The following is a 23,980-nucleotide window of genomic DNA, read 5'->3' as shown; positions in this document are numbered from 1 at the left end:
AAATGAGAATAATATCTACCCTGAGGATTATCATGGACTAAATTATACATTGTATGCAAAGCACCCAGCACCATGCCTGGCTCACAGTAACACTCCATCATTCTTCTAAGGGAACTAGTTCGTTTAACCTTTCACACTGTTAGGGTGAGATCCAGCGCTAGGAAAAGGAGGGCGAGCATTCCTTTTTAAACAAACTCCAACACGATATGGTTATTCTCTCTCAAGTCTCCTATCATTTTCAATTCTCACCATTTTCTTTTCTTTTTTTAAAATCAGAATTCAGAATTTTAAGAATCTAAGAATTAAGACTTACACATTAATTCCAGAAGTGGGAACTACCTATCATCTATATGTTTCTTATTTGTTCTAGCACAGTTGACAGAAACCCTCTCCTATTGTCAGTTCCTTTCGTTTTCTTCTTCATGCCATCGTACCCCTCCCCACCAGCAACTTACAGCAACAGGACGACATTCACTCTCCTCCAGGGCAATTTAAGAGCATCTTGAGAAAGGCTGTGAAATGGATTATGTCAATCCTATTATTAATACATGCCAGAACATCATAGATCAGAGAGCATATTTTATGCGTATTATCTCATTTGATAGTGTGGTAGCCTGTCTTCTCTTTATACTTTTATTCTTCAGCCCATTTAGAGCTGGATAAAACATTTCTACATGTTATATTTGTGGCTATTTCTCGTGGAGGACGGGAGAGATTAAGAGTGTGGACTTCTAGTATTACAGAAAATTGTCAAAATGTGACTGACAGGTTCTCAGCAGGTATATACGGCGTTTATACCAAGTCTTTACAACCAGCATGGCCTGTGTGGATTTGTATACAGTGAGCTGGCTGCATGTTTTTGGGGTTTTTTTACTTGACGTTTATTGGAAAGTTGAACTTTGAACTTCAAATTTTAAAACGTGAATAACTAAGAAAAGCAGCATAAACAGCCATGAAGAGTCCCTGTGCTGTTTGGGGTTCCTGGGGAGTTGGGGGAAAGAAGTGAGCAGAGAAGGAAAGAACAGAGCAAAAGAAAGCTCTTCCTCCAGCAGATTGAATGCTGTGACTTTAAAAGCTAAGTACAGTCCCGGCCAAAGGATAAATCAGTTGGATACTGATATGTATTTAAAGGGGAAACATACATTTTCCATACTGCAAAGAATTACTGTTCAGGCATTAGTGTGTAAATAAATAGTACCGCAAATGCCCACTACTTAGCAAAAAAGCTTATATGCAGGGAGTTAGCAAATGCCCACTACTTAGGAAAAAAGCTTATGTGCAGGGAGTTAACATACCTCAGTTTCTCAGTAAACAGCTTGAATAGGGATTTTGTATTTCGGAATATTAAAGTCAGTGCCGTAAAAAGTATCTTCCGCTTAGTACTCATGCCGAAAGAAGAGCATCACAAAGAAGCACCCAGCTTCGCAGATGTCATTTTAGCCCACATTTGTTAGAGGATTTTTGACTCATGAAAGAAGAAAATGATGCTATTTTAAATTAATTTTGTATTGAAGTATAGTTGAGTTACAATATTACATTATTTTCAGGTGTACAGCATAGTGAATCAGTATTTTTGCAGATTATACTCCAATGATGCAATTTTTATATCATTCATCATTTGGTGCTTTCAAGAACAGAGATGCCAGTTTTGATCAATGCAGCTTAAGTCTCTACTCTGCACCAATCTAGAGTCAAGGAATGCTTATCCACCAATCGTATGCCATCCTGAATCCAATAACTCATTTCCAAATGTCAGCCAAGAATCAGCAGTCGGAAATGACCATGCTCTATTCTGATCTGAAATTAATTAACAGTATGAAGGTGAAAACGCTAAGCTCCATTACTAACCTGCGGCTCTACCCACTTGCCTAAACATGGCTATGGGCGGCATAGCTTCCTTCAGAATCCTCTCCAGCTGTGTCCTTGTTCTCACCAACAGGTGCAGGGCCACATTTAGACTCCCCTCTCGTCTGCCCACATCTTGTCACCTGCCAAGCAGAGACAAATAAGGAGCAAGCACATCCCGTCCTCTCCTGTTTTCCCCCATATGTACTTTAAAGAGTCCCCACAAGGTGGCAGGATTGTAACATGCTGAGATTGATGAGCCGCTGCTATTTGTATTATTGTTTTAACACATTTCAGAGATCAGTGTTTCCAAAATAACACAGGTCACGTATCACATCCATAAAGACGATGCCTCCCCCTCGAGCTCACACTGGCTTGGAGGAGGACGATTCATCTTTCAACAGCCATTCTTTAAAGGTTCCTTAAAATTACCTCATTAGAAGACCCTCCCTCTTAGCTCAGATTTCTATGGGAAGCAGGGTTGAAAATGTCCTTAATGACAAGATCATTTTATTCTCGTGCAAACCTTGGGGCATTTTGTATTCCATCTCACGTGGTCCCTCTTTAAAATGCTATTAGAAGGAAAAGAGCTGCTTGAGTGGCCAGGTGAGGCGGTCCACCCTCTGAGGGGTGTGAGGGACGAGGAAGAGGAGGCACAACAGGCAAACCTGCTGGGAATGTCGGGCCTGGTTTCGGATCCACCCATGGGAAAGTGATGCAAAGCAGACACAATCCATCCCGCCTCCCCTTAACCAAGTGAGAGGAGACATCTAGGCTTACACCAAAAACATTACCAGATTATAGACACTGTTGGAGAATTGTCTTCCCATTTAAATCCTAAAGTAGATAGATGATACACAGAAAATCCTCTTACACTGGAACCTCTCTGTCCTCTTTCAACTGCCAGTTTTATAAAGGAAGGTGATTGATTGATAGACAGTTTATTTAAACTGTTTCCATAATATCCATCCCACTGCAAATTGATGACAGTAAATGTCAACTCGGATGTCCTTAAAGAACAATGAACTTACATAACAGCGTTATACTTTGAGTTTACCTAATAGAGTGATGCATTTGTTATCACTCTCTTCTATAAAACAGGCCAATCTGAGAACACGGTTTTATTAGCCACTGTTTCCACCTGCTTCTCAGGATCCACCTGCTGTAAAAGTGAAGCAGAAGCCTCTCCGGGTAGCACTGCTCTTCCTAAATTTCAAGTGGGTGTACCATGTAACGCTTCTAAACAAACAGGACCCTTACAAAGTCAAAGGTTTTTCTAAAACAATGTAAGCAGGGCCTCTTTCATCTAGAAAATCTGATAACATGTAGCAGAGCTGCTCAGCTCAAGACCAGTGTTGGAAATCACGTGTCCAGTCTACCAGCAAGCAAGGTTAGCATGGCGTTCAGGCCACAATGCCCAAAACACGTAAAGACAAAGGGTCTCCACGACAAATAGCTGCTACCAATAAAAGACCTACTCTTAACAATAACCACTTTGATAATTTTAAAAATTACATTAGAAAAGTTGTTTTATATTAACGTATATATGTAGCCACTAGACAGTGTTAACAGTAACACGGAAATAACCTGCTGGTGGTTTCCTTTTAGGCTACACATTATAGTTCCCTAATTCCTCCACATCCAGTGACCTTTTCCATCCCTCAGTTTTCAGAGCTGAGGGTTTAGAGATATTTTAGCTAAATTCTGCCCCTGATGGACTCCCAGCAGGTTGGATTCTCTTCGAGATTTCTGAGGAGGACTACAGGCTACTTACGTGTGTTGTGATGGTCCTCTCTACAGGAAATATCGTGAGAGGTTGATAAACGATCCCAGTTCTATTAATAGCATCATTGAAGGCTGAGACATTAAGCTACCAAGGCCTTTCCATTTGGGCTCTTTTTGCAGTCAGGGTAATAAGAAAGGTGCCACATGTTGATTCCAAGAGAGGCCCATTCAGCTGCGTGAATAAGTAGCATGTTCCTGTTCTACCCGCTGGGTTTTTGCATATCTCTGTGAATTTCAGCCACAGTCTGCTCTTTGTAACTGACCATCTCCTGGGAAGCAAGAAGGGAAATACTTCCATAAAGCCCAATTTTACAGCATTTCAAAACACTTAAAGCTTTTTACCTGCTGTGGCAGAGTGCTCCATTTGACTAAGCTCAAGAGAAAAGAGGGCAGGGCTTTTCCTCATCAAGTAAAAATTTCCTGTGCGCTGATGAGTCACCTCCAAGGTACACCCTGGGAAGAGCAGGCTGCATCAAAAGCCTGCCTTGGGCTGTTTGGGAACCTCTGCTGAGTCAGCGCGCACTGGGCCAGTGGCCCATCCAGAGCTATTAAGTGCAGATCTTTAAAAACAGATGTGTTGTTGAGAGCAGGCAGGTTATTTATTTTCTCATGTACTTTGTGTTTTAAAAGACTTCTTAAGCAGCTTGTACTTGGAGCTATTTTGTGAAAATAGAGACCAAGGAAAGGAATTGTGGTTTTGGTAATTTGAGGAGCCTTGATTAACTATTGAGCTGAGCGTTACAGTAGCCAAGTAAGGTCCACCCAGTCAGGTCTGGCTACGTAACTGGCAGGGCCCAGAGCCAAGTGAAAATGCAGGGCACCTTGTTCAAAAATTATTAAGAATTTCAAAATGGTGACAGCAGAGCATTAAGCTCAGTGACTACACAGGAAGCCTGCCTCTGAAGCTAGCCCCGCAGCGAGCTCTACCTTGTAAGCACCCTAGGAAGTTGATCTTTGAACAGTGGCAGTTGAAATGGTGTATGGCAGGTTACATTAAAAAGTGTGCTGGGTTGCCTAGCAACGGGCTAAGCCTGAATGGGCTGACTTGCAAGTTGAGATACACCAGCTTGAAAGTCTAAATTCATGGAAACCTTCTAGCACCGATAATTTTCAAGAAAAAGTAAGACGGTGGGAGAGAGAAATGGGGAGGACAAGAAGGACACATTTTTCTACTCCTGTAACCCAGTGGCAAGCTTGTCATTGTCCCTGTTCAATCTTCTAACGATATAACTCTTCATAAATGAAGTAAAAGTGAGGAAATTCCAGTTTTCTCAGAAATATGAATAATAGATTTCCTTAAAGGATAATGAAAACATGAATTAATCAATGAATATTTTTGAGCACCATTCCTTTGGCAATGCAAAGGTGCAGTATAAATAGTAAGTACCTACTATGTAGTAGAGTACAGAGATGAATAAGAGACAGCTTTCATTTCTAAGGAACTTAAACGAGATTTTGTGAGAACATTAAACTAAAATATAAGAAACCATTAGACAGCAGCATTACATTTTTAAAGAATGGAGTCCAAAATCTCTGCTCCTTCTCTCCTTGGTATTTTACAGGGTCCTTGTGCTGCAGAATCGGAACCAGCTCTCCTGATAGGGAGCAAACAGTTTGGCCTTTCGAGAAACAGTCACATTGCAATTGCATTTGATGACGCCAAAGTTAAAAACCGGTATGATTTATTCTGAGATATTAGACAAGAACCGATAAATGGAAGTACTAAGTATTTGTGTATTCAAGCTTAATTAACTATATTTATTAATAAATGAGGTGAGCTTTTTTAGTTCACTGAGTACTGTAAAGAGTAGAATTATATCAATATTTGTCTGAGCCTGAGAAGCCAGTTTAGGAACTCAGCAGACCTGGATAGTCCTCACCTTGGAAAAGGTTTTGCTATCCTTTATGAAAAAGCACCATGATCAGATGCCACTCTATCCTAGAATAAGAACGTTCTTATTCTTCTGTTTTACTTCGCATACTTTTATTTCACAGTCTCACCATTGAATTTGAAGTGCGAACCGAAGCTGAATCAGGCTTGCTCTTTTACATGGCCCGGATCAATCATGCTGATTTTGCTACAGTTCAGCTGCGAAATGGATTACCCTACTTCAGTTATGACTTGGGAAGTGGTGACACCAACACCATGATCCCCACCAAAATCAATGATGGCCATTGGCACAAGGTAATAGTCCCCAGGATGTTGGCAGTTCCCTACGAGGGGGTTACTGGGTGGCAGCCATCGGCATTCCCCTGGTGCCAGTATTATCTTGCCAGTGCAGACACTGACTCTGGCGCTACTGGAATGTGGCCGAGGCTAAAAATAAAGTAAGTGCCATATACGACTGCCCAACCTTGGAAAATGTGATCAAACCTGGGTAGGTTTATAGTTGACCACTTACCTGCCTCATCATGGTACTATAAGATTCCATCATTGCTGTACATCTGTGGTTCCCAAACATCTGTCCACAAACTAGGGCCAGGCAATTGAAGACATTTCCAATACTCTAAGTAAGTATTATTATTATTATGGGGCAATGGAGTGTGTTAATCATAAAGCTCTATGTATTCAATTTAAAGGAATAATATTTATTCTAAGATTATATTTTCCTATTTTTAAAGTGCTAAAATAACCTCTCTTTATGAAATAATATTTGACCAACTTAAAAGCTGGCAACACTAAAATGGGCCCTATGGCTGCCTTCCCCCCCCCCCCCCATAGTGGTCTGAGCACACCAAGAGTCTGAGAATCTGCTACCTCATGTTTAAAGGCCTCTGGGGTATCATTTCCACCAACAGTCATTTGGAACAACTTTTTAAATGTTGGCCTTACACCCAGAAGCTGGTACTATTATGGGCACAGAAGGCTCACCTGCCAGCTGACTGTCCTCTTTGGCATGACTGCAAGTAGATAATATGCTGCCTGATTAAAACGAAAACTTGGAATTTGTCTCTGCACCTGTGGTAGCCTATCAAATAAAGCTTCCCTAGGTGGACCAATTAAATGTTTAATTCTTAGAGTAAGATATTATTAGATATTGGATTTTATATATTAACATACTTGGACTTGTCGTATCATATAGAAAGCCAAGGAACCTGAAAAAATATAATATAAACGCAAAGTCAACTAATTTGTTATCTAGAAATAAGAAATTTTCTAGGGAGCTTATGACTAGCAAATACTTTATGCAGGAGCTCTCATCAAGGTTTATTCTCATCTCTGGCTAATAGCATAATAAATATGATACTTGAGAAAAAGACATATTGTTGGGCCACAATGAGGCTGGGATTACGCTAAGTAGCCAAATTAAGGAGGGATTTTTATCCTTGCAGGTTGTTAGAAAATTATTTCCGAAACCAGAATAGATCAGTGTAAAATAAGGTCTTAAGTTACTCTAATCCTGATGTAGATTCGTTTTTAAACCATTATTGTACTCCAGCATTTCACAGGGTTACATGCTCCTTTTCCTAAATTCAGACTCAAGGATTTTATGCTCAAGCTAGTCTCCACACTTTTTATTTCACTCTGCCCCAGAAAATAATTCAATCCACTGCTGTCATTTCAGCCCAGTCAGCCTTCCATCTTCCTCCCTGACTTTGTACTAATCAGCTGCTGCAGAAATGGCAGTGCAGCCCGGATGCACTGCATTCCTGCAATTCTGCACGAGAAGTGCCTCTTAAGCAGAGAGATGTAGCATCTCTGAAATTGTGCTGGGAAGACCAGGCTTTGCTCAATCAAACCAATGAACTTTTGAAATTGGACATGAAATTTGCAGCCCACTTAATTCATGACAGGGCTATCAATCTGCAAGTTTCCTTACAACAAGCATACCTCTTGATACAGATACTCACTTGGCAACTATAGAAGAGTCTTCAATCTAAAACTAACCCAGGAAGATTTTCTCCTCTTTTGGAGATGGTACTAATGGAAAAGACAGACTTTGAGACAATCTGTAAACAGATTTAATTTCACTTATATTATGGGTTTAGCAAATACTAGGCACTCAGTAAGTTGTTTCACTTTTTCCTAAGGAATATCCTAAAAGTTCTTATGTTTTATACTCTGCATATTTGAAATTTATCTATGATTGGTGTTAATGACTCCTCTTCTTTTGGTAGATTAAGATTATTCGAATTAAGCAAGAAGGAATTATTTATGTAGACGGTGCCTCCAACAGAACCATCAGTCCCAAGAAAGCTGATATTCTGGATGTTGTGGGAATGCTATATATTGGCGGGCTACCCATTAACTACACTACCCGAAGAATTGGTCCAGTAAGTGTCTAATTTGTTTCTTTGTGGCCTAAATAGCTGCCTGAGTCATGAATGTATTTTGAATTATTAGGTCACATTGGCCCATGACCAATTATAGATGAATAGGAAATCATCTTTTCTGAGAAGTGACAAATTTTCTAGACAGATCTGACTATGAGAGGCAATATTACAAAACAGAGTGTGGACCCTGGAGCCAGACTCCCTTGGTTTGAATACGTGCTTAACTGTTAAGTAGCTGTGTGATCTTGAGCAAGTTACTTAATTTTTCTTTGACAAAGTTCCCTTTTGTAAAATAGTTTAATAATAATACCAAACAAGCAAGGTTGCTAGAAAGATTAAATGAGGTAACATATTTAAAGTGCTTGGAAAAATACCAAGTATATAGAAAGCACTGTTTTTGAACCAAGATGGCAGAATAGAAGGACGTGCTCTCACTCCCTCTTGCGAGAACACCAGAATCACAACTAGCTGCTGGACAGTCATCGACAGGAAGACACTGGAACTCACCAAAAAAGATACCCCACATCCAAAGACAAAGGAGAAGCCACAATGAGACAGTAGGAGTGGTGCAATCAGAGTAAAATCAAATCCCATAACTGGTGGGTGGGTGACTCACAGACTGGCGAACACTTATACCACAGAAGTCCACCCACTGGAGTGAAGGTACTGAGCCCCAAGTCAGGCTCCCCAACCTGGGGGTCTGGCAACGAGAGGAGGAATTCATAGAGAATCAGACTTTGAAGCCTAGTGGGAATTGATTGCAGGACTTCAACAGGACTGGGGGAAACAGAGACCCCACTCTTGGAGGGCGCACACAAAATAGTGTGTGCATAGGGACCCAGGGGAAGGAGCAGTGACCCCGGGGGAGACTGAACCAGACCTACCTGCTAGCGTTGGAAGGTCTCCTGCAGAGGCGGGGGGTGGCTCTGTTTCACGGTGGGGACAAGGACACTGACAGCAGAAGTTCTAGGAAGTACTCCTTGGCGTGAGCGCTCCCAGAGTCTGTCATTAGCCCCACCAACGAGCCCAGGTAGGCTCCGGTGTTGGGTTGCCTCAGGCAAAACAACCAACAGGGAGGGAACACAGCCCCACCCATCAACAGTCAAGCAGATTAAAGTTTTACTGAGCTCTGCCCACGAGAGCAACAGTCAGCTCTACCCACCACCAGTCCCTCCCATCAAGCCTCTTAGATAGCCTCATCCACCAGAGGGCAGACAGCAGAAGCAAGAAGAACTACAATCCTGCAGCCTGTGGAACAAAAACCACATTCACAGAAAGACAGACGAGAGGAAAAGGCAGAGGGCTATATACCAGATGAAGGAACAAGATAAAACCCCAGAAAAACAATTAAATGAAGTGGAGATAGGCAACCTTCCAGAAAAAGAATTCAGAATAATGATAGTGAAGATGATCCAGGACCTCGGAATAAGAATGGAGGCAAAGATCGAGAAGATGCAAGAAATGATTAACAAAGACCTAGAAGAATTAAAGAACAAACAAACAGAGATGAACAATACAATAACTGAAATGAAAACTACATTAGAAGGAATCAATAGCAGAATAACTGACGCAAAAGATCGGATAAGTGACTTGGAAGACAGAATGATGGAATTCACTGCTGCGGAACAGACTGAAGAAAAAAGAATGAAAAGAAATGAAGACGGCCTAAGAGACCTCTGGGACAACATTAAACGCAACAACATTCGCATTATAGGGGTCCCAGAAGGAGAAGAGAGAGAGAAAGGACCCGAGAAAATATTTGAAGAGATTATAGTCGAAAACTTCCCTAACATGGGAAAGGAAATAGCCACCCAAGTCCAGGAAGCGCAGAGAGTCCCATACAGGATAAACCCAAGGAGAAACAAGCCGAGACACATAGTAATCAAATGGGCAAAAATTAAAGACAAAGGAAAACTATTGAAAGCAGCAAGGGAAAAACGACAAATAACATACAAGGGAACTCCCATAAGTTTAACAGCTGATTTCTCAGCAGAAACTCTACAAGCCAGAAGGGAGTGGCATGATATACTTAAAGTGATGAAAGGGAAGAACCTACAACCAAGATTACTGTACCCGGCAAGGATCTCATTTAGATTTGATGGAGAAACCAAAAGCTTTACAGACAAGCAAAAGCTAAGAGAATTCAGCACCACAAAACCAGCTCTACAACAAATGCTAAAGGAACTTTTCTAAGTGGGAAACACAAGAGAAGAAAAGGACCTACAAAAACAAACCCAAAACAATTAAGAAAATGGTCATAGGAACATACATATCGATAATTACCTTAAACGTGAATGGATTAAATGCTCCAACCAAGAGACACAGGCTTGCTGAATGGATACAACAACAAGACCCATATATATACTGTCTGCAAGAGACCCACTTCAGACCTAGGGACACGTTCAGACTGAAAGTCAGGGGATGGAAAAAGATATTCCATGCAAATGGAAATCAAAAGAAAGCTGGAGTAGCTATACTCATATCAGATAAAAGAGACTTTAAAATAAAGAATGTTACAAGAGACAACGAAGGACACTACATAATGATCAAGGGATCAATCCAAGAAGAAGATATAACAATTATAAATATATATGCACCCAACATAGGAGCACCTCAATACATAAGGCAACTGCTAACAGCTATAAAAGAGGAAATCGACAGTAACACAGTAATAGTGGGGGACTTTAACACCTCACTTACACCAATGGACAGATCATCCAAAATGAAAATAAATAAGGAAACAGACGTTTTAAATGACACAATAGACCAGATAGATTTAATTGATATTTATAGGACATTCCATCCAAAAACAGCAGATTACACTTTCTTCTCAAGTGCGCACGGAACATTCTCCAGGATAGATCACATCTTGGGTCACAACTCAAGCCTCAGTAAATTTAAGAAAACTGAAATCATATCAAGCATCTTTTCTGACCACAACGCTATGAGATTAGAAATGAATTACAGGGAAAAAAACATAAAAATCACAAACACATGGAGGCTAAACAATACATTACTAAATAACCAAGAGAGCACTGAAGAAATCAAAGAGGAAATCAAAAAATACCTTGAGACAAATGACAATGAAAACACGACGATCCAAAACCTATGGGATGCAGCAAAAGCAGTTCTAAGAGGGAAGTTTATAGCTATACGAGCCTACCTCAAGAAAGAAGAAAAATCTCAAGTAAACAATCTAACCTTACACCTAAAGGAACTAGAGAAAGAAGAACAAACAAAACCCAAAGTTAGCAGAACGAAAGAAATCATAAAGATCAGAGTAAAAATAAATGAAATAGAAACAAAGAAAACAATAGCAAAGATCAATAAAACAAAAAGCTGGTTCTTTGAGAAGATAAACAAAATTGATAAGCCATTAGCCAGACTCATCAAGAAAAAGAGGGAGAGGACTCAAATCAATAAAATTAGAAATGAAAAAGGAGAAGTTACAACAGACACAGCAGAAATACAACGCATCCTAAGAGACTACTACAAGCAACTCTATGCCAATAAAATGGACAACCTCGAAGAAATGGACAAATTCTGAGAAAGGTATAACCTTCCAAGACTGAACCAGGAAGAAACAGAAAATATGAACAGACCAATCACAAGTAATGAAATTGAAACTGTGATTAAAAATCTTCCAACAATCAAAAGTCCAGGACCAGATGGCTTCACAGGTGAATTCTATCAAACATTTAGAGAAGAGCTAACACCCATCCTTCTCAAACTCTTCCAAAAAACTGCAGAGGAAGGAACACTCCCAAACTCATTCTATCAGGCCACCATCACCCTGATACCAAAACCAGACAAAGATACTACAAAAAAAGAAAATTACAGACCAATATCACTGATGAATATAGATGCAAAAATCCTCAACAAAATACTAGCAAACAGAATCCAGCAACACATTAAAAGGATCATACACCACAATCAAGTGGGATTTATCCCAGGGATGGAAGGATTCTTCAATATACGCAAATCAATCAATGTGATACACCATATTAACAAATTGAAGAATAAAAACCATATGATCATCTCAATAGATGTAGAAAAAGCTTTTGACAAAATTCAACACCCATTTATGATAAAAACTCTCCAGAAAGTGGGCATAGAGGGAACCTACCTCAATATAATAAAGGCCATGTACGACAAACCCACAGCAAACATCATTCTCAATGGTGAAAACCTGAAAGCATTTCCTCTAAGATCAGGAACAAGACAAGGATGTCCACTCTCACCACTATTATTCAACATAGTTTTGGAAGTCCTAGCCATGGCAATCAGAGAAGAAAAAGAACTAAAAGGAATCCAAATCGGAAAAGAAGAAGTAAAACTGTCACTGTTTGCAGATGACATGATACTATACATAGAAAATCCTAAAACTGTCACTGTTTGCAGATGACATGATACTATACATAGAGAATCCTAAAACTGCCACCAGAAAACTACTAGAACTAATCAATGAATTTGGTAAAGTTGCAGGACACAAAATTAATGCACAGAAATCTCTTGCATTCTTATACACTAATGGTGAAAAATCTGAAAGAGAAATTATGGAAACACTCCCATTTACCATTGCAACAAAAAGAATAAAATACCTAGGAATAAACCTACCTAGGGAGACAAAAGACCTGTATGCAGAAAACTATAAGACACTGCTGAAAGAAATTAAAGATGATACCAACAGATGGAGAGTTATACCATGTTCTTGGATTGTAAGAATCAATATTGTGAAGATGACTGTACTACCCAAAGCAATCTACAGATTCAATGCAATCCCTATCAAATTACCAATGGCATTTTTTACAGAATTAGAACAAATCATCTTAAAATTTCTATGGAGACACAAAAGACCCCGAATAGCCAAAGCAGTCTTGAGGGAAAAAATGGAGCTGGAGGAATCAGACTCCCTGACTTCAGACTCTACTACAAAGCTACAGTAATCAAGACAATATGGTACTGGCACAAAAACAGAAACATAGATCAATGGAACAAGATAGAAAGCCCAGAGATAAACCCATGCACCTATGGTCAACTAATCTATGACAAAGGAGGCAAAGATATACAATGGAGAAGACAGTCTCTTCAATAAGTGGTGCTGGGAAAACTGGACAGCTACATTTAAAAGAATGAAATTAGAATACTCCCTAACACCATACACAAAAATAAACTCAAAATGGATTCAAGACCTAAATGTAAGACTGGACACTATAAAACTCTTAGAGGAAAACATAGGAAGAACACTCTTTGACATAAATCACAGCAAGATCTTTTTTGATTCACCTCCTAGAGTAATGGAAATAAAAACAAAAATAAACAAATGGGACCTAATGAAACTTCAAAGCTTTTGCACAGAAAAGGAAACCATAAACAAGACGAAAAGACAACCCTCAGAATGGGAGAAAATATTTGCAAATGAATCAATGGACAAAGGATTAATCTTCAAAATATATAAACAGCTCATTCAGCTCAATATTAAAGAAACAAACAACCCAATCCAAAAATGGCCAGAAGACCTAAATAGACATTTCTCCAAAGAAGATATACAGATTGCCAAGAAGCACATGAAAAGCTGCTCAACATCACTAATTATTAGAGAAATGCAAATCAAAACTACAATGAGGTATCACCTCACACCAGTTAGAATGGGCATCATCAGAAAATCTACAAACAACAAATGCTGGAGAGGCTGTGGAGAAAAGGGAACCCTCTTGCACTCTTGATGGGAATGTAAATTGATACAGCCACTATGGAGAACAATATGGTGGTTCCTTAAAAAACTAAAAATAGAATTACCATATGATCCAGCAATCCCACTACTGGGCATATATCCAGAGAAAACCGTAATTCAAAAAGACACATGCACCCCAATATTCATTGCAGCACTATTTACAATAGCCAGGTCATGGAAGCAACCTAAATGCCCATCGACAGACAAATGGATAAAGAAGTTGTGGTACATATACACAGTGGAATATTACTCAGCCATAAAAAGGAACGAAATTGAGTCATTAGTTGAGACGTGGATGGATCTAGAGACTGTCATACAGAGTGAAGTAAGTCAGAAAGAGAAAAACAAATATCGTATATTAACACATGTATGTGGAACCTAGAAAAATGGTACAGATGAACCAGTTTGCAGGGCAGAAGTTGAGACACAGATGTAGAGAACAAACGTATGGACACCAAGGGGGGAAAACTGCGGTGGGGTGGGGATGGTGGTGTGCTGAATTAGGCGATTGGGATTGACATGTATACAGTGATGATTAAAATATAATAATCAATCAATCAATAAATAAATAAAAACAAGTTACTACTGTACAGCACAGGGCACTATATTCAGTATCCTGTAATACACCATCATGGAAAAGAATATGAAAAAGAATGTATATATATGTATAACTGAATCACTTTGCTGTCCAGCAAAAATTAACACATTGTAAATCAACTATACTTCAATTAAAAAAAAAAAAAATTGTCTCAAAAAAAAAAAAAAAAGAAAGCACTAAGACAACAAGGAAGATGATAATGATGATATTGATGGTATTGTTTCAGGACTAGAGATTTAGCAAATATTGAGAGATGCAGTATCTAGAGCAGTGATCCCCAACCTTTTTGGCACCAGGGACCTGTTTTGTGGAAGACAGTTTTCCCACAGACCCGGGGCAGGGAGGTGGAGTGGCACAGGGATGGTTTCGGGATGATTCAAGAGCATTACATTTATTGTGCACTTTATTTCTATTATTATTACACTGTAATATATAATGAAATAATTATACAACTCACCGTTATGCAGAATCAGTGGGAGCCCTGAGCTTGTTTTCCTGCAACTAGATGGTCCCATCTGGGGGTGATGGGAGACAGTGACACCCGAAGTGTGTTGCTTATGTCCAGTCTACTCCGTAAGATGCAGCTTCATTGTCACTTGCCACTCACTGATAGGGCTTTGATATGAGTCTGCAAGCAACTGATTTATTATGGTCTCTGTGCATTCAAACCTCTCTGCTAATGATAACCTGTATTTGCAGCCGCTCCCCAGTGCTAGCGTCACCGCCTCAGCTCCACCTCAGATCATCAGGCATTAGATTCTCATATGGAGCGTGCAACCCAGATCCCCTGCATGTGCAGTTCGGTAGGGTTCACACTCCTATGAGAATCTAATGCCGCCACTGATTTGACAGGAGGCGGAGCTCAGGCAGAAATGCAAGCGATGGGGAGCGGCTGTAAATACAGATGAAGCTTCACTCACTCTCCCACCCCTCACCTCCTGCTGTGCAGCCCAGTTCCTAACAGGCCACGGACCAGTACCGTGGGGATTGGGGATCCCTGATCTAGAGTACTGTTATCCACTACTGGAGTCAGAATTTAAAGTCCTCACAAATTTTGTAAATCAGTATTCACAAAATAATTTTTTGTCAGACCATGTGTCCTGGTTGGCTTTGGAAAGCATTCTTTTAAGGAGCACAGGGGATTAGTGTTTTTAGAAAATGCACTACACACAAGTGTGATTCATTTCTATGCTCAAATTAGAACACGTGATGATGTAGAGTTGTTCTTCATCAAAGACAATTGTTCATGATGGTTACAATTCACAGTATTTGGCTCCTCTTGTGGAGTATTACTTCCCCTTCATAGCTATTGGCTATGCTACGCAGGTCAATCAAAATGAGAGTCTCTGAACAGAGAGTGGCAAGAGTGATTAACTTGCATGCCTTAACCCAGATGAAATATAATGAAGCAGAGTATGACTGATTTATTTCTAAAGTCCCTAAACTTTGAATGTTTCATGCAAGCTTTCAAGTTTCATGTGTATGTGCATTTTCTTAGGAAAGTATCCACTGCTTTCCTTAGATTTTCATAAGGAAGAAGCACTGAACCAAACCTAATTATCTTTTCAAGTAGAATTTGAACATAGATTGCAAAAAAAATGTATATATAGTAAGGTTAATAAACTGTTACTAGAAACATGAAATAGAAGCATAAGAGACTAATTAAATGTTATAATTTCCATAGGGGGCCCAAGAGTTCTGTCAAACCAGTGGTCCCACTAGAGACGTAGTGTGCAGTATTTAGAATATCAAAACAATCATATTCCAGGCTAGATACATCCTAGTTCAGTGGTCCCCAACCTTTTTGGCACCAGGGACCAGTCTCGTGGAAGACAATTTTTCCACGGACCGTGGGGCAGGGGAGATGGTTTGGGGGTGATTCAAGCGCATTACATTTATTGTGCACTTTATTTCTATTATTATTACATTGTAATATATAATGAAATAATTATACAACTCACCATAATGCTGACAGGAGGCGGAGCTCAGGTGGTAATGCGAGCGATGTGGAACAGCTGTAAATACAGATGAAGCTTCACTCGTTCACCCGCCCCTCATCTCCTGCTGGGCGGCCCGGTTCCTAACAGGCCAGTCCACCGCCCGGGGGATGGGGACCACTGTCTTAGCTGCGAAGCACAACACCGGATTCTCTGCACCTGTGCTCTGAAGCCTGGGGTGATGGTGCCGATCCGGGCAGTTCTGGAGGTGGCCTAGGACAATCAGCAGATGTTTATACACACAGAACACCCTACCAGTGATTGCATTCCACATAAAGGCAAACTTCTGGTAAAACCCGATATGTGTTTCTTCTGACCTGAATATTTAGGTGACCTACAGCATTGATGGCTGCATCAGGAATCTTCAGATGGCAGAAGCCCCTGCTGATCTTGAACAGCCAACCTCCAGCTACCGTGTCGGGACGTGTTTTGCAAATGCTCAGAAAGGAACATATTTTGATGGAACGGGTTTTGCCAAAGCAGGTGAGGTGCTTCCCTGTCCTTTCTGTTGAATATTAACTAGGTCCAAATATTGACTTCTTGTTTGTGTGGGAAAATAAAAGTCCCTGGGGTCTGAAACTAGCATCCTTTGTTTAAACCAGAAATAAAAACTTTTAGAAGTAATAAAAAATGCCTCTTAAAGATTAATGTGTCCGATTCTGATAAGAACTCATAGAAGAAATAAAGTAAAAGGCTATTTGGCGAGTTTATTCCATCTCCTTCCCTGGAGATCGATAATAGCAAAATAAATGTAATTCTGCAAGAAGGTTCATAGTTTAGATTATGTAATGTATCTACTTTCCATATTTCCCCATCTACCGTTCTTTCTGGAGATGAGATAGCATTTTCCTTTCTTCCTCTGTTCAATTCCTTGCAAGTTTCCATTTCATACTCTCCACTCACACACACAATGCACACATACTGGTGCCCATTTCTTGCTGATGGTAATGATGACTGGCACCTTTCCCTGACTTTCTTTAAGTATCTCCCCCGTTCCAGTGAGCATTTTCAGTGCAGGTCTGGATCACTGACAGTGAATGTACAATTTGGAAAGAAAAATATGAAATAACTTGTACATAATAACAAAAAAATCTGACATTAACATACTATAAGATAGAATCAGTCCTATGGTTACCATAGGAACATGCATTTGCTCGTTAGAAAAAAATTAATGAGTACATAATATGTAGACGTTAACATGGGAAACAGAAGTAAATAAGATGTCATCTCCTTCCTTCAAGAACATGCTATCGATAGATAAGATTCTTTATGCTCAGAAATCACAAGAAGACAAGTAAAAAATAACTAGAAACTGTAGAAGACACACAAACAAGGTTCTGTGGATATTTTAAGGAAACATTAATTTGGGGAAATCAGGAAGGGTTTTATGGAGGAACTGACATTTGAGGTAGGTTTAAAAGATGAGTTGAACACACATGCAAAGGTTGGAGACGGAAGAGCAGGGCCCTCCAACAGGGGATACGTGGGAAATTTCCCCTGTGCAGAAGCAGAAAACAGAGAAACACAGGATATGTTAAATATTGAAATGTTGGAGGTTATGTTGAACCCCAAATTCCATGTTCTGTGAAAGCCCAAAGCTTTTCTCAAGTTTTCTGCAAATTCAGATAGCTGCCATTAGCTTCGTCAAATTGATGGCAAGCTTCAGCTTCAACTTCTGCAGTTAACAGATTAACTTACCATCCTGCCTGGGCTCTTTTGGTTCGAGATCAAACTGGACCAGAAAATTAGCCACTTCCCCAGTTTCCAATAACTCCTGCCATCACCTCAACACACAGTGTAATACAATCTATGTAAGACTTGGGTGGTCAGAGGAGGTTACATTACTGGAAAATATACAACTTCAATTTGAACCTTTGACACCTTTGTCCTTAAAAGCTTTCCAGCTACCCAGTTTCTGGGGGTTTAATAGCTTCTTCACTCCCCCTATCCTCTGCTGAATGGCTTCATGTTATTTCTCTCTTTTCTTTATCCTCCTTTCAGGAACAGAAACAAAATCATTGTTTTATTTTGCAGAAAACTCCAGCTTCTTCTACCCTTTATTCTTAAAATCTGCCCTAAGCCCGTCTTTGTCCATTCAAACTCATCAAGGTTCTCAGTAGAAAAAAAAAAGTCTTTCACATAACAGCTGCCTCCCTTCATTGGAGATAGTTGTGGTTACACATAGCATTTAGTTCTTAATAAATAGGAGACCTGGAAAAAATTTCTATGAGTTTTCCTCTAATATTTCATGCAGGTCTAGACTAGCCTGATCTTAATGGAGCACTTTGTTTCTAAGAAGCATGTCTTAAATACTTGCTATAAGATTAAGTAAACCAATGAATCAAATATGGAAAATTATAGAGAAAAGACTTAACTTGATGAACTAGAAAAGTCTATTTATATCCCAGAACCTTATCCTTCAAAATTGTATTTGTAATTCCTTTCTTTATAAATAAAATGTTTGGGGATATTTGAGCCCTTTCAGATCATCGTGGTACCATTTAGACTGCCCCAGTAAAATTTTACTGAATAATCATTGAAATGCTTGACTTCATCCAGCAGCAAGACTTCTGACAAGCACACCTGGCTGTGAGATTCTTTGAGTCAATCTTAGTCTGTGTTCATTCATTCATTCATTCATTCATTCAACAAATATATATTCAACCTCCACCATGTGTCAGATACTTTGGTAAGCCCAAGAATAAAACGGTGAGCAACATAGACAAAGTCCTTGCCCTCACAGAATTTATATTCTAGGAAAGAAGGCAGCCAAGAAAATAAGCAATAACTATAAATGGTGGAGGTGTAGGCCATATGAAAGTCTGGAACTTATAGTTGTCTAACACATGAATTGAAAGCTAATAAAACCATTGCATTGTACAAATTTGAATTAACAATTCCTAAACTCTAATCCACAATTTTTTAAAAATGTTTTCATTTTACAGTTGATGGGTTCAAAGTAGGATTGGACCTTCTTGTAGAATTTGAATTCCGCACAACTAGAACCACTGGAGTTCTTCTGGGAATCAGCAGCCAGAAAATGGATGGAATGGGTATTGAAATGATTGCTGAAAAGGTGGGCATCAGCTGTCTAAATATTTCTGCTCTCTTCACGATATTGTCGTTTCCATGTAGAAAGCTCTATTTTTTTTTTAACATCTTTATTGGAGTATAATTGCTTTACAATGTTGTGTTAGTTTCTGCTTTATAACAAAGTGAATCAGCTATATGTATACATATATCCCCATATCTCCTCCCTCTTGCGTCTCTCTCCCACTCTCCCTATCCCACCCCTCTAGGTGGTCACAAAGCACCGAGCTGATCTCCCTGTGCTATGCGGCTGCTTCCCACTAGCTATCTATCTTACATTTGGCAGTGTATACATGTCAGTGCTACTCTCACTTCGTCCCAGCTTACCCTTCCCCCTCCCCGTGTCCTCAAGTCCATTCTCTACGTCTGCTCTGTTTTGAAGCCTTGCTCTTGTCTTTGTTGGGAGAAAGCTAGATTGTATCTTTTCATCCTTCTGGATTATCTCAATTCTTGTGTGTTTTCAACACACTTATTCGTAGACCAGTGTAAACTTTAAATGTGCTAATTCTACGGTAAGCCAACTGTGCTAATAATGGCCTAAAGTGGTTTTGGATCTCAAGCTAGTTACTATGTGGCTAAAAGTAAAGTTATTCTCCTCTTTATGAATCCATGCTCTATGAAACTATCAATTCCAGTGGGAAAAAAAGGGCTTAGGTTGTCTAAAATCAGTCTTTGCCTCTTATAACAGGGTAAGCACCTCTCAGAAATGAAGATGTCTAGCTGACATATTGATTTCTCAATTTATTTAAAAGCATCCACATACCATTGCACAATAGAACAAATTTATAATAAAGTTATATTAGTAGAATATAAAGTATTGTGCCAGTTTGCTCACAATGGATAATCTAATTCTAACTGCCTTTTCTGTCCCTACTTGCTTATGAGCGGCAACCAGCAGTGAGATAACCAGTTTTCATGTACTTTGTACTATAGGGCACAGGTAAAAAGAGGAAGGCAAAGCAAGAAATTTCACAAGTTTCCTATCTGCCTTTTCAACAGGAATCATACTTCAGCTCTGTTCACATTTCCACTCCTAGGGTGCCGTTGCCTCCCAAGAAGAAAAACCACACACTGACCTACAATACGCTTTCCTTATCCTCTTCCCTCCTTCCTCTCAGTCTTCAAACCATCCTCAAAGGCAGTAAAGCAAAAAGATCCAGGAGCACAGAGACAAAAAGGGGGAATAAGCAACACTTAAGAGTTTTGCCAGATTTTCAACACACAGTTTCACCGCATCTTGTCAGTGTAGCTCGTCACCTGATTATAAGCACAGTTCCCTGCAACTTGTCAGGGTGTCAGTTTCCATCACAGTGCATATGGATTTCTCACCAAGCTCTTCTTATATGCCAAATTCCCTTGTTACAGATTTCACCGAATATAGTACAATCTTAACTAATATTTACATCACTGTATAGTTTACAAACTTTTCACCTATTTACTTGCACTTTTAATCTTCTTTTTTAAACCCCTATTTCTTTTCTTTTACCTTGTCAAATGTTTTGCCAAATTGACTGTTTTTAATGTTTCAGTATGTTTCTTTTCTTCATCAGCTTCAAAAGAATTCTGCAATCTCAAGTTTCAGGGCCCATTCTGCGTTACTAAAAACAGATTTTTCTCATTTAGACAAGAACTCCTAGTCTAAGTTCTTCATTGTTAAGAACTGAACTGGCCTTCTGGCTCAAAGGCTTTGGTAACTGTGACATGAAACTTGCCCCAAAATGTACTCTCAATCCTATATATAAAATAGATTCCGTGAAGGAAAAAATATACAATTAAAACATCAAAATCTTAAATTAAAAAAAAAAATTATCCTTTCAAATGAATTTGTAAACCAGATTCCTAAGAACTCCCACACTCTGAAAAGATCTGTGGTAGAATTTTTCCCAGTGTATACTACATCCTTTTTTGTCACCTGGCCTCAAATTGTATTTCACATTTTCTGAAAGCAGAGTTAGTTATTACCAGCCTCATACGTCTTGCCTATTGCTCCCAACAATGTCCGAAAGTAAAGAGCATAATTTGTGACTCCTGGTTATTAAATCTGCATTTTAATTTCTGTCAAGTTTTTTTTTTAATTTAATATGCCTAAGTTACATTCATTTTAAACTATTTCAGCTAATGACTTTCCTAGAGATAATTTTTACTTTGTGAACCACCATGACACCCTTCCAATGAAACCATCTGTGGCTGTTCAATTTCCTGCTTTCTAGCTTATGTTTCATGTGGACAATGGCGCCGGCCGATTCACTGCTGTCTATGATGCTGGGATCCCAGGGTATCTGTGTGATGGACAGTGGCATAAAGTCACGGCCAACAAGGTCAAGCACCGAATCGAGCTGACAGTAGATGGGAACCAGGTGGAAGCCCAGAGCCCAAATCTAGCATCTACATCCGCTGATACAAATGACCCCGTGTTTGTTGGAGGGTTCCCAGGTGAGTGTTGCCTACCCCATCAAGAATATCTTTGCTCTGTTTTGTTAGTGATTTTGAACACATTTATATTCTATAAATACGTCCAAGAATGTGTGCTTAAGTATACTTGCTTCCTAGCTTTAGAATCTGCTCCAATAAATAATACATTATCTGACATTTCTAGTGTGTAAAATGAGCATTTTACTTATATAAACCTCATGGGACTGAACTTTTCATGATTGCCTCCAAAATTTCATTCGTGGGGAGATGGAGGCTAGAGGAAATGAATTTGGCTTATAAAAGATTTGAGGCATTTAACAGCAATCAGGGCCAGAATTGGTGTTCTTTCTCATTTTTTAAAAATTAATATACCAGAGGAATCATAAAATGTTATGGAACTTATTTCCTCAAGTTCTGGAAATCATTGGGTTAAACATAGCTAATTTCCCCCTTAGGCTATTATAGAGTTTATATTACAAAGAAACCCAAGCAATAAATCTGCATTCAAAAATACCTCTCCAGCACATTAAATATAGCATGTGAACCACAGAGAGTTACCTAAAGTGCCTATAAACAAGAGTGCCCAACTTGATAAGAAGTAAGCCAAGAGCCTCTTAATAAATACTGTAATAACGCAGACTCCTGGAATGGTCTTTCAGTATTTTGGCAAGAGAAACCTTTGTCCCCATTTATATAGAGCTCGTCTCCTTAACAAAACAAGCAAAATGTATATTCAGCAGCAGTTGATGATGGAAAAGATATAGAAGTCATGGGGACCAATTCTGAGTTCCTCTTTCCAAAATTGCTCCTGGGTTTTTGAAAATATCTCCTTCTGGGAATTCCCTGGCCGTCCAGTGGTTAGGACTCCGTGCTTCCACTGTAGAGGGCATGGATTCGATCCCTGGTGGGTCGGAGAACTAAGATCCTGCATGCCTCATGGCGCAGCCAAAAAAATATATATATTTTTTTTCGGGGACAAAAAAAAAAAAAAAGAAAATATCTCCTTCTGCTTCAATCAGGATAAACCCCAAGGTATTATGAAGGAGATAATATACTTCGCCATTTACAGTCTGTCTACGAAATGGGATCTTAGCACCTAGTAGGCCTGCTAAAAGAAGGGCTCTCTCCCTTAAGAGAGAGAAAGATCTCTTCTCCTTAAGAAGAGAAAGATTTTGTGTGCGTTCACAACAAACTTAACCATTTGGGATTTATCTTTCCAAAGGAAGAAAGTAATAAAGTCACCATTAAAAGTCCATGTCCTAATTCAGTACTTAAAGTATTTGATCAGTCACTTTGGTTCATTAAATAAAATTTAATAATTTTAATTCACAACTGTAAACTTGTCCCTTCCAAACCAAATTCTTTGATGTCTTCAAATGTGTAATTGTAGATGTCTCCATATTTCATAATACATAACTATAAAGAAGTTGATGTTTCTCTACCAGTTTAACTGTTAGTAAAGCTAAGAACAAAATCACTAACTTTACATAAAATAGCATTCCAATTGCATCTTAAGCTAACAGCTGACTTTGAAGCATGCCCTTAACATAGTAGCTGAATTTCAAAACTGAGCCCTCCTTGCTTGGTTTTTCAGAGGGCCTCAACCAGTTTGGCCTGACAACCAACATTCGTTTCCGAGGTTGCATCCGATCCCTAAGGCTCACCAAAGGCACGGGAAAGCCATTGGAGGTGAATTTTGCCAAGGCCCTGGAACTAAGGAGTGTTCAACCTGTATCATGCCCAGCCAACTAATAAAAATAAGTTCAACACCAAGAAGGTCCTCCAAAACAACCGTATCAAGTAAAACAAATGTATTTTACTTATGTATGTTATTAAAACTAATTTGTGCATGCATATTAAATTCCTTCTATATTCTGATGGTGCTAATTCAGATCCCAGACTGAATTTTAATTCAAGTTCTTTCTCAAGTCCATAAATATTAAACCATTTACTGCATTCTAAAAAATTGCTTGTTTTGCGTGATTTTAAGGATAAAAGGCAACTGATCATAAATTGTTGAATTTGCAACATGCCCTGGAGTCATCTCAAGCAGAGCTCAGATGTGATTTGTGAAGGCAACACTTTTCTTACTAACTCCTGTTAATACTTCTGTCATTCTTTTTCCATGTATGTCAGCTTTGGCTTTCTGTCGTGGCCACTGAAAACACAGTGGGTTTGGGGTGTGTGATGGGAGGAAATGAGCTCCCTTTCCCCGTGTTTGTGAAAAGCATTAGCAAATCATTT

At 39.2% G+C, this 23,980-nt stretch overlaps 1 protein-coding gene across 2 annotated transcripts in view; it reads left to right on the top strand.

Annotated features, from left to right (window-relative positions):
* LAMA2 (laminin subunit alpha 2) overlaps positions 1–23,702 on the top strand; it is a 622,418-nt gene extending 598,716 nt beyond the window's left edge. For both annotated transcript variants that reach the window (XM_082475049.1, XM_082475048.1), the window contains 7 exons: positions 5,193–5,305; positions 5,626–5,815; positions 7,750–7,905; positions 16,564–16,717; positions 19,180–19,310; positions 21,535–21,757; positions 23,331–23,702. In XM_082475049.1, the coding sequence (XP_082331175.1) occupies positions 5,193–5,305; positions 5,626–5,815; positions 7,750–7,905; positions 16,564–16,717; positions 19,180–19,310; positions 21,535–21,757; positions 23,331–23,488 (1,125 nt within the window). In that variant the 3' untranslated portion in view covers positions 23,489–23,702. The remainder of the gene's footprint in view (positions 1–5,192; positions 5,306–5,625; positions 5,816–7,749; positions 7,906–16,563; positions 16,718–19,179; positions 19,311–21,534; positions 21,758–23,330) is intronic.
* Positions 23,703–23,980: the final 278 nt, after the last annotated feature.

The sequence above is a fragment of the Balaenoptera physalus genome (genome assembly GCF_965194825.1).
Source record: "Balaenoptera physalus genome assembly, chromosome: 9".
Taxonomy (NCBI): Eukaryota; Metazoa; Chordata; class Mammalia; order Artiodactyla; family Balaenopteridae; genus Balaenoptera; species Balaenoptera physalus.
This window is presented reverse-complemented; position numbering and strand designations above follow the sequence as displayed.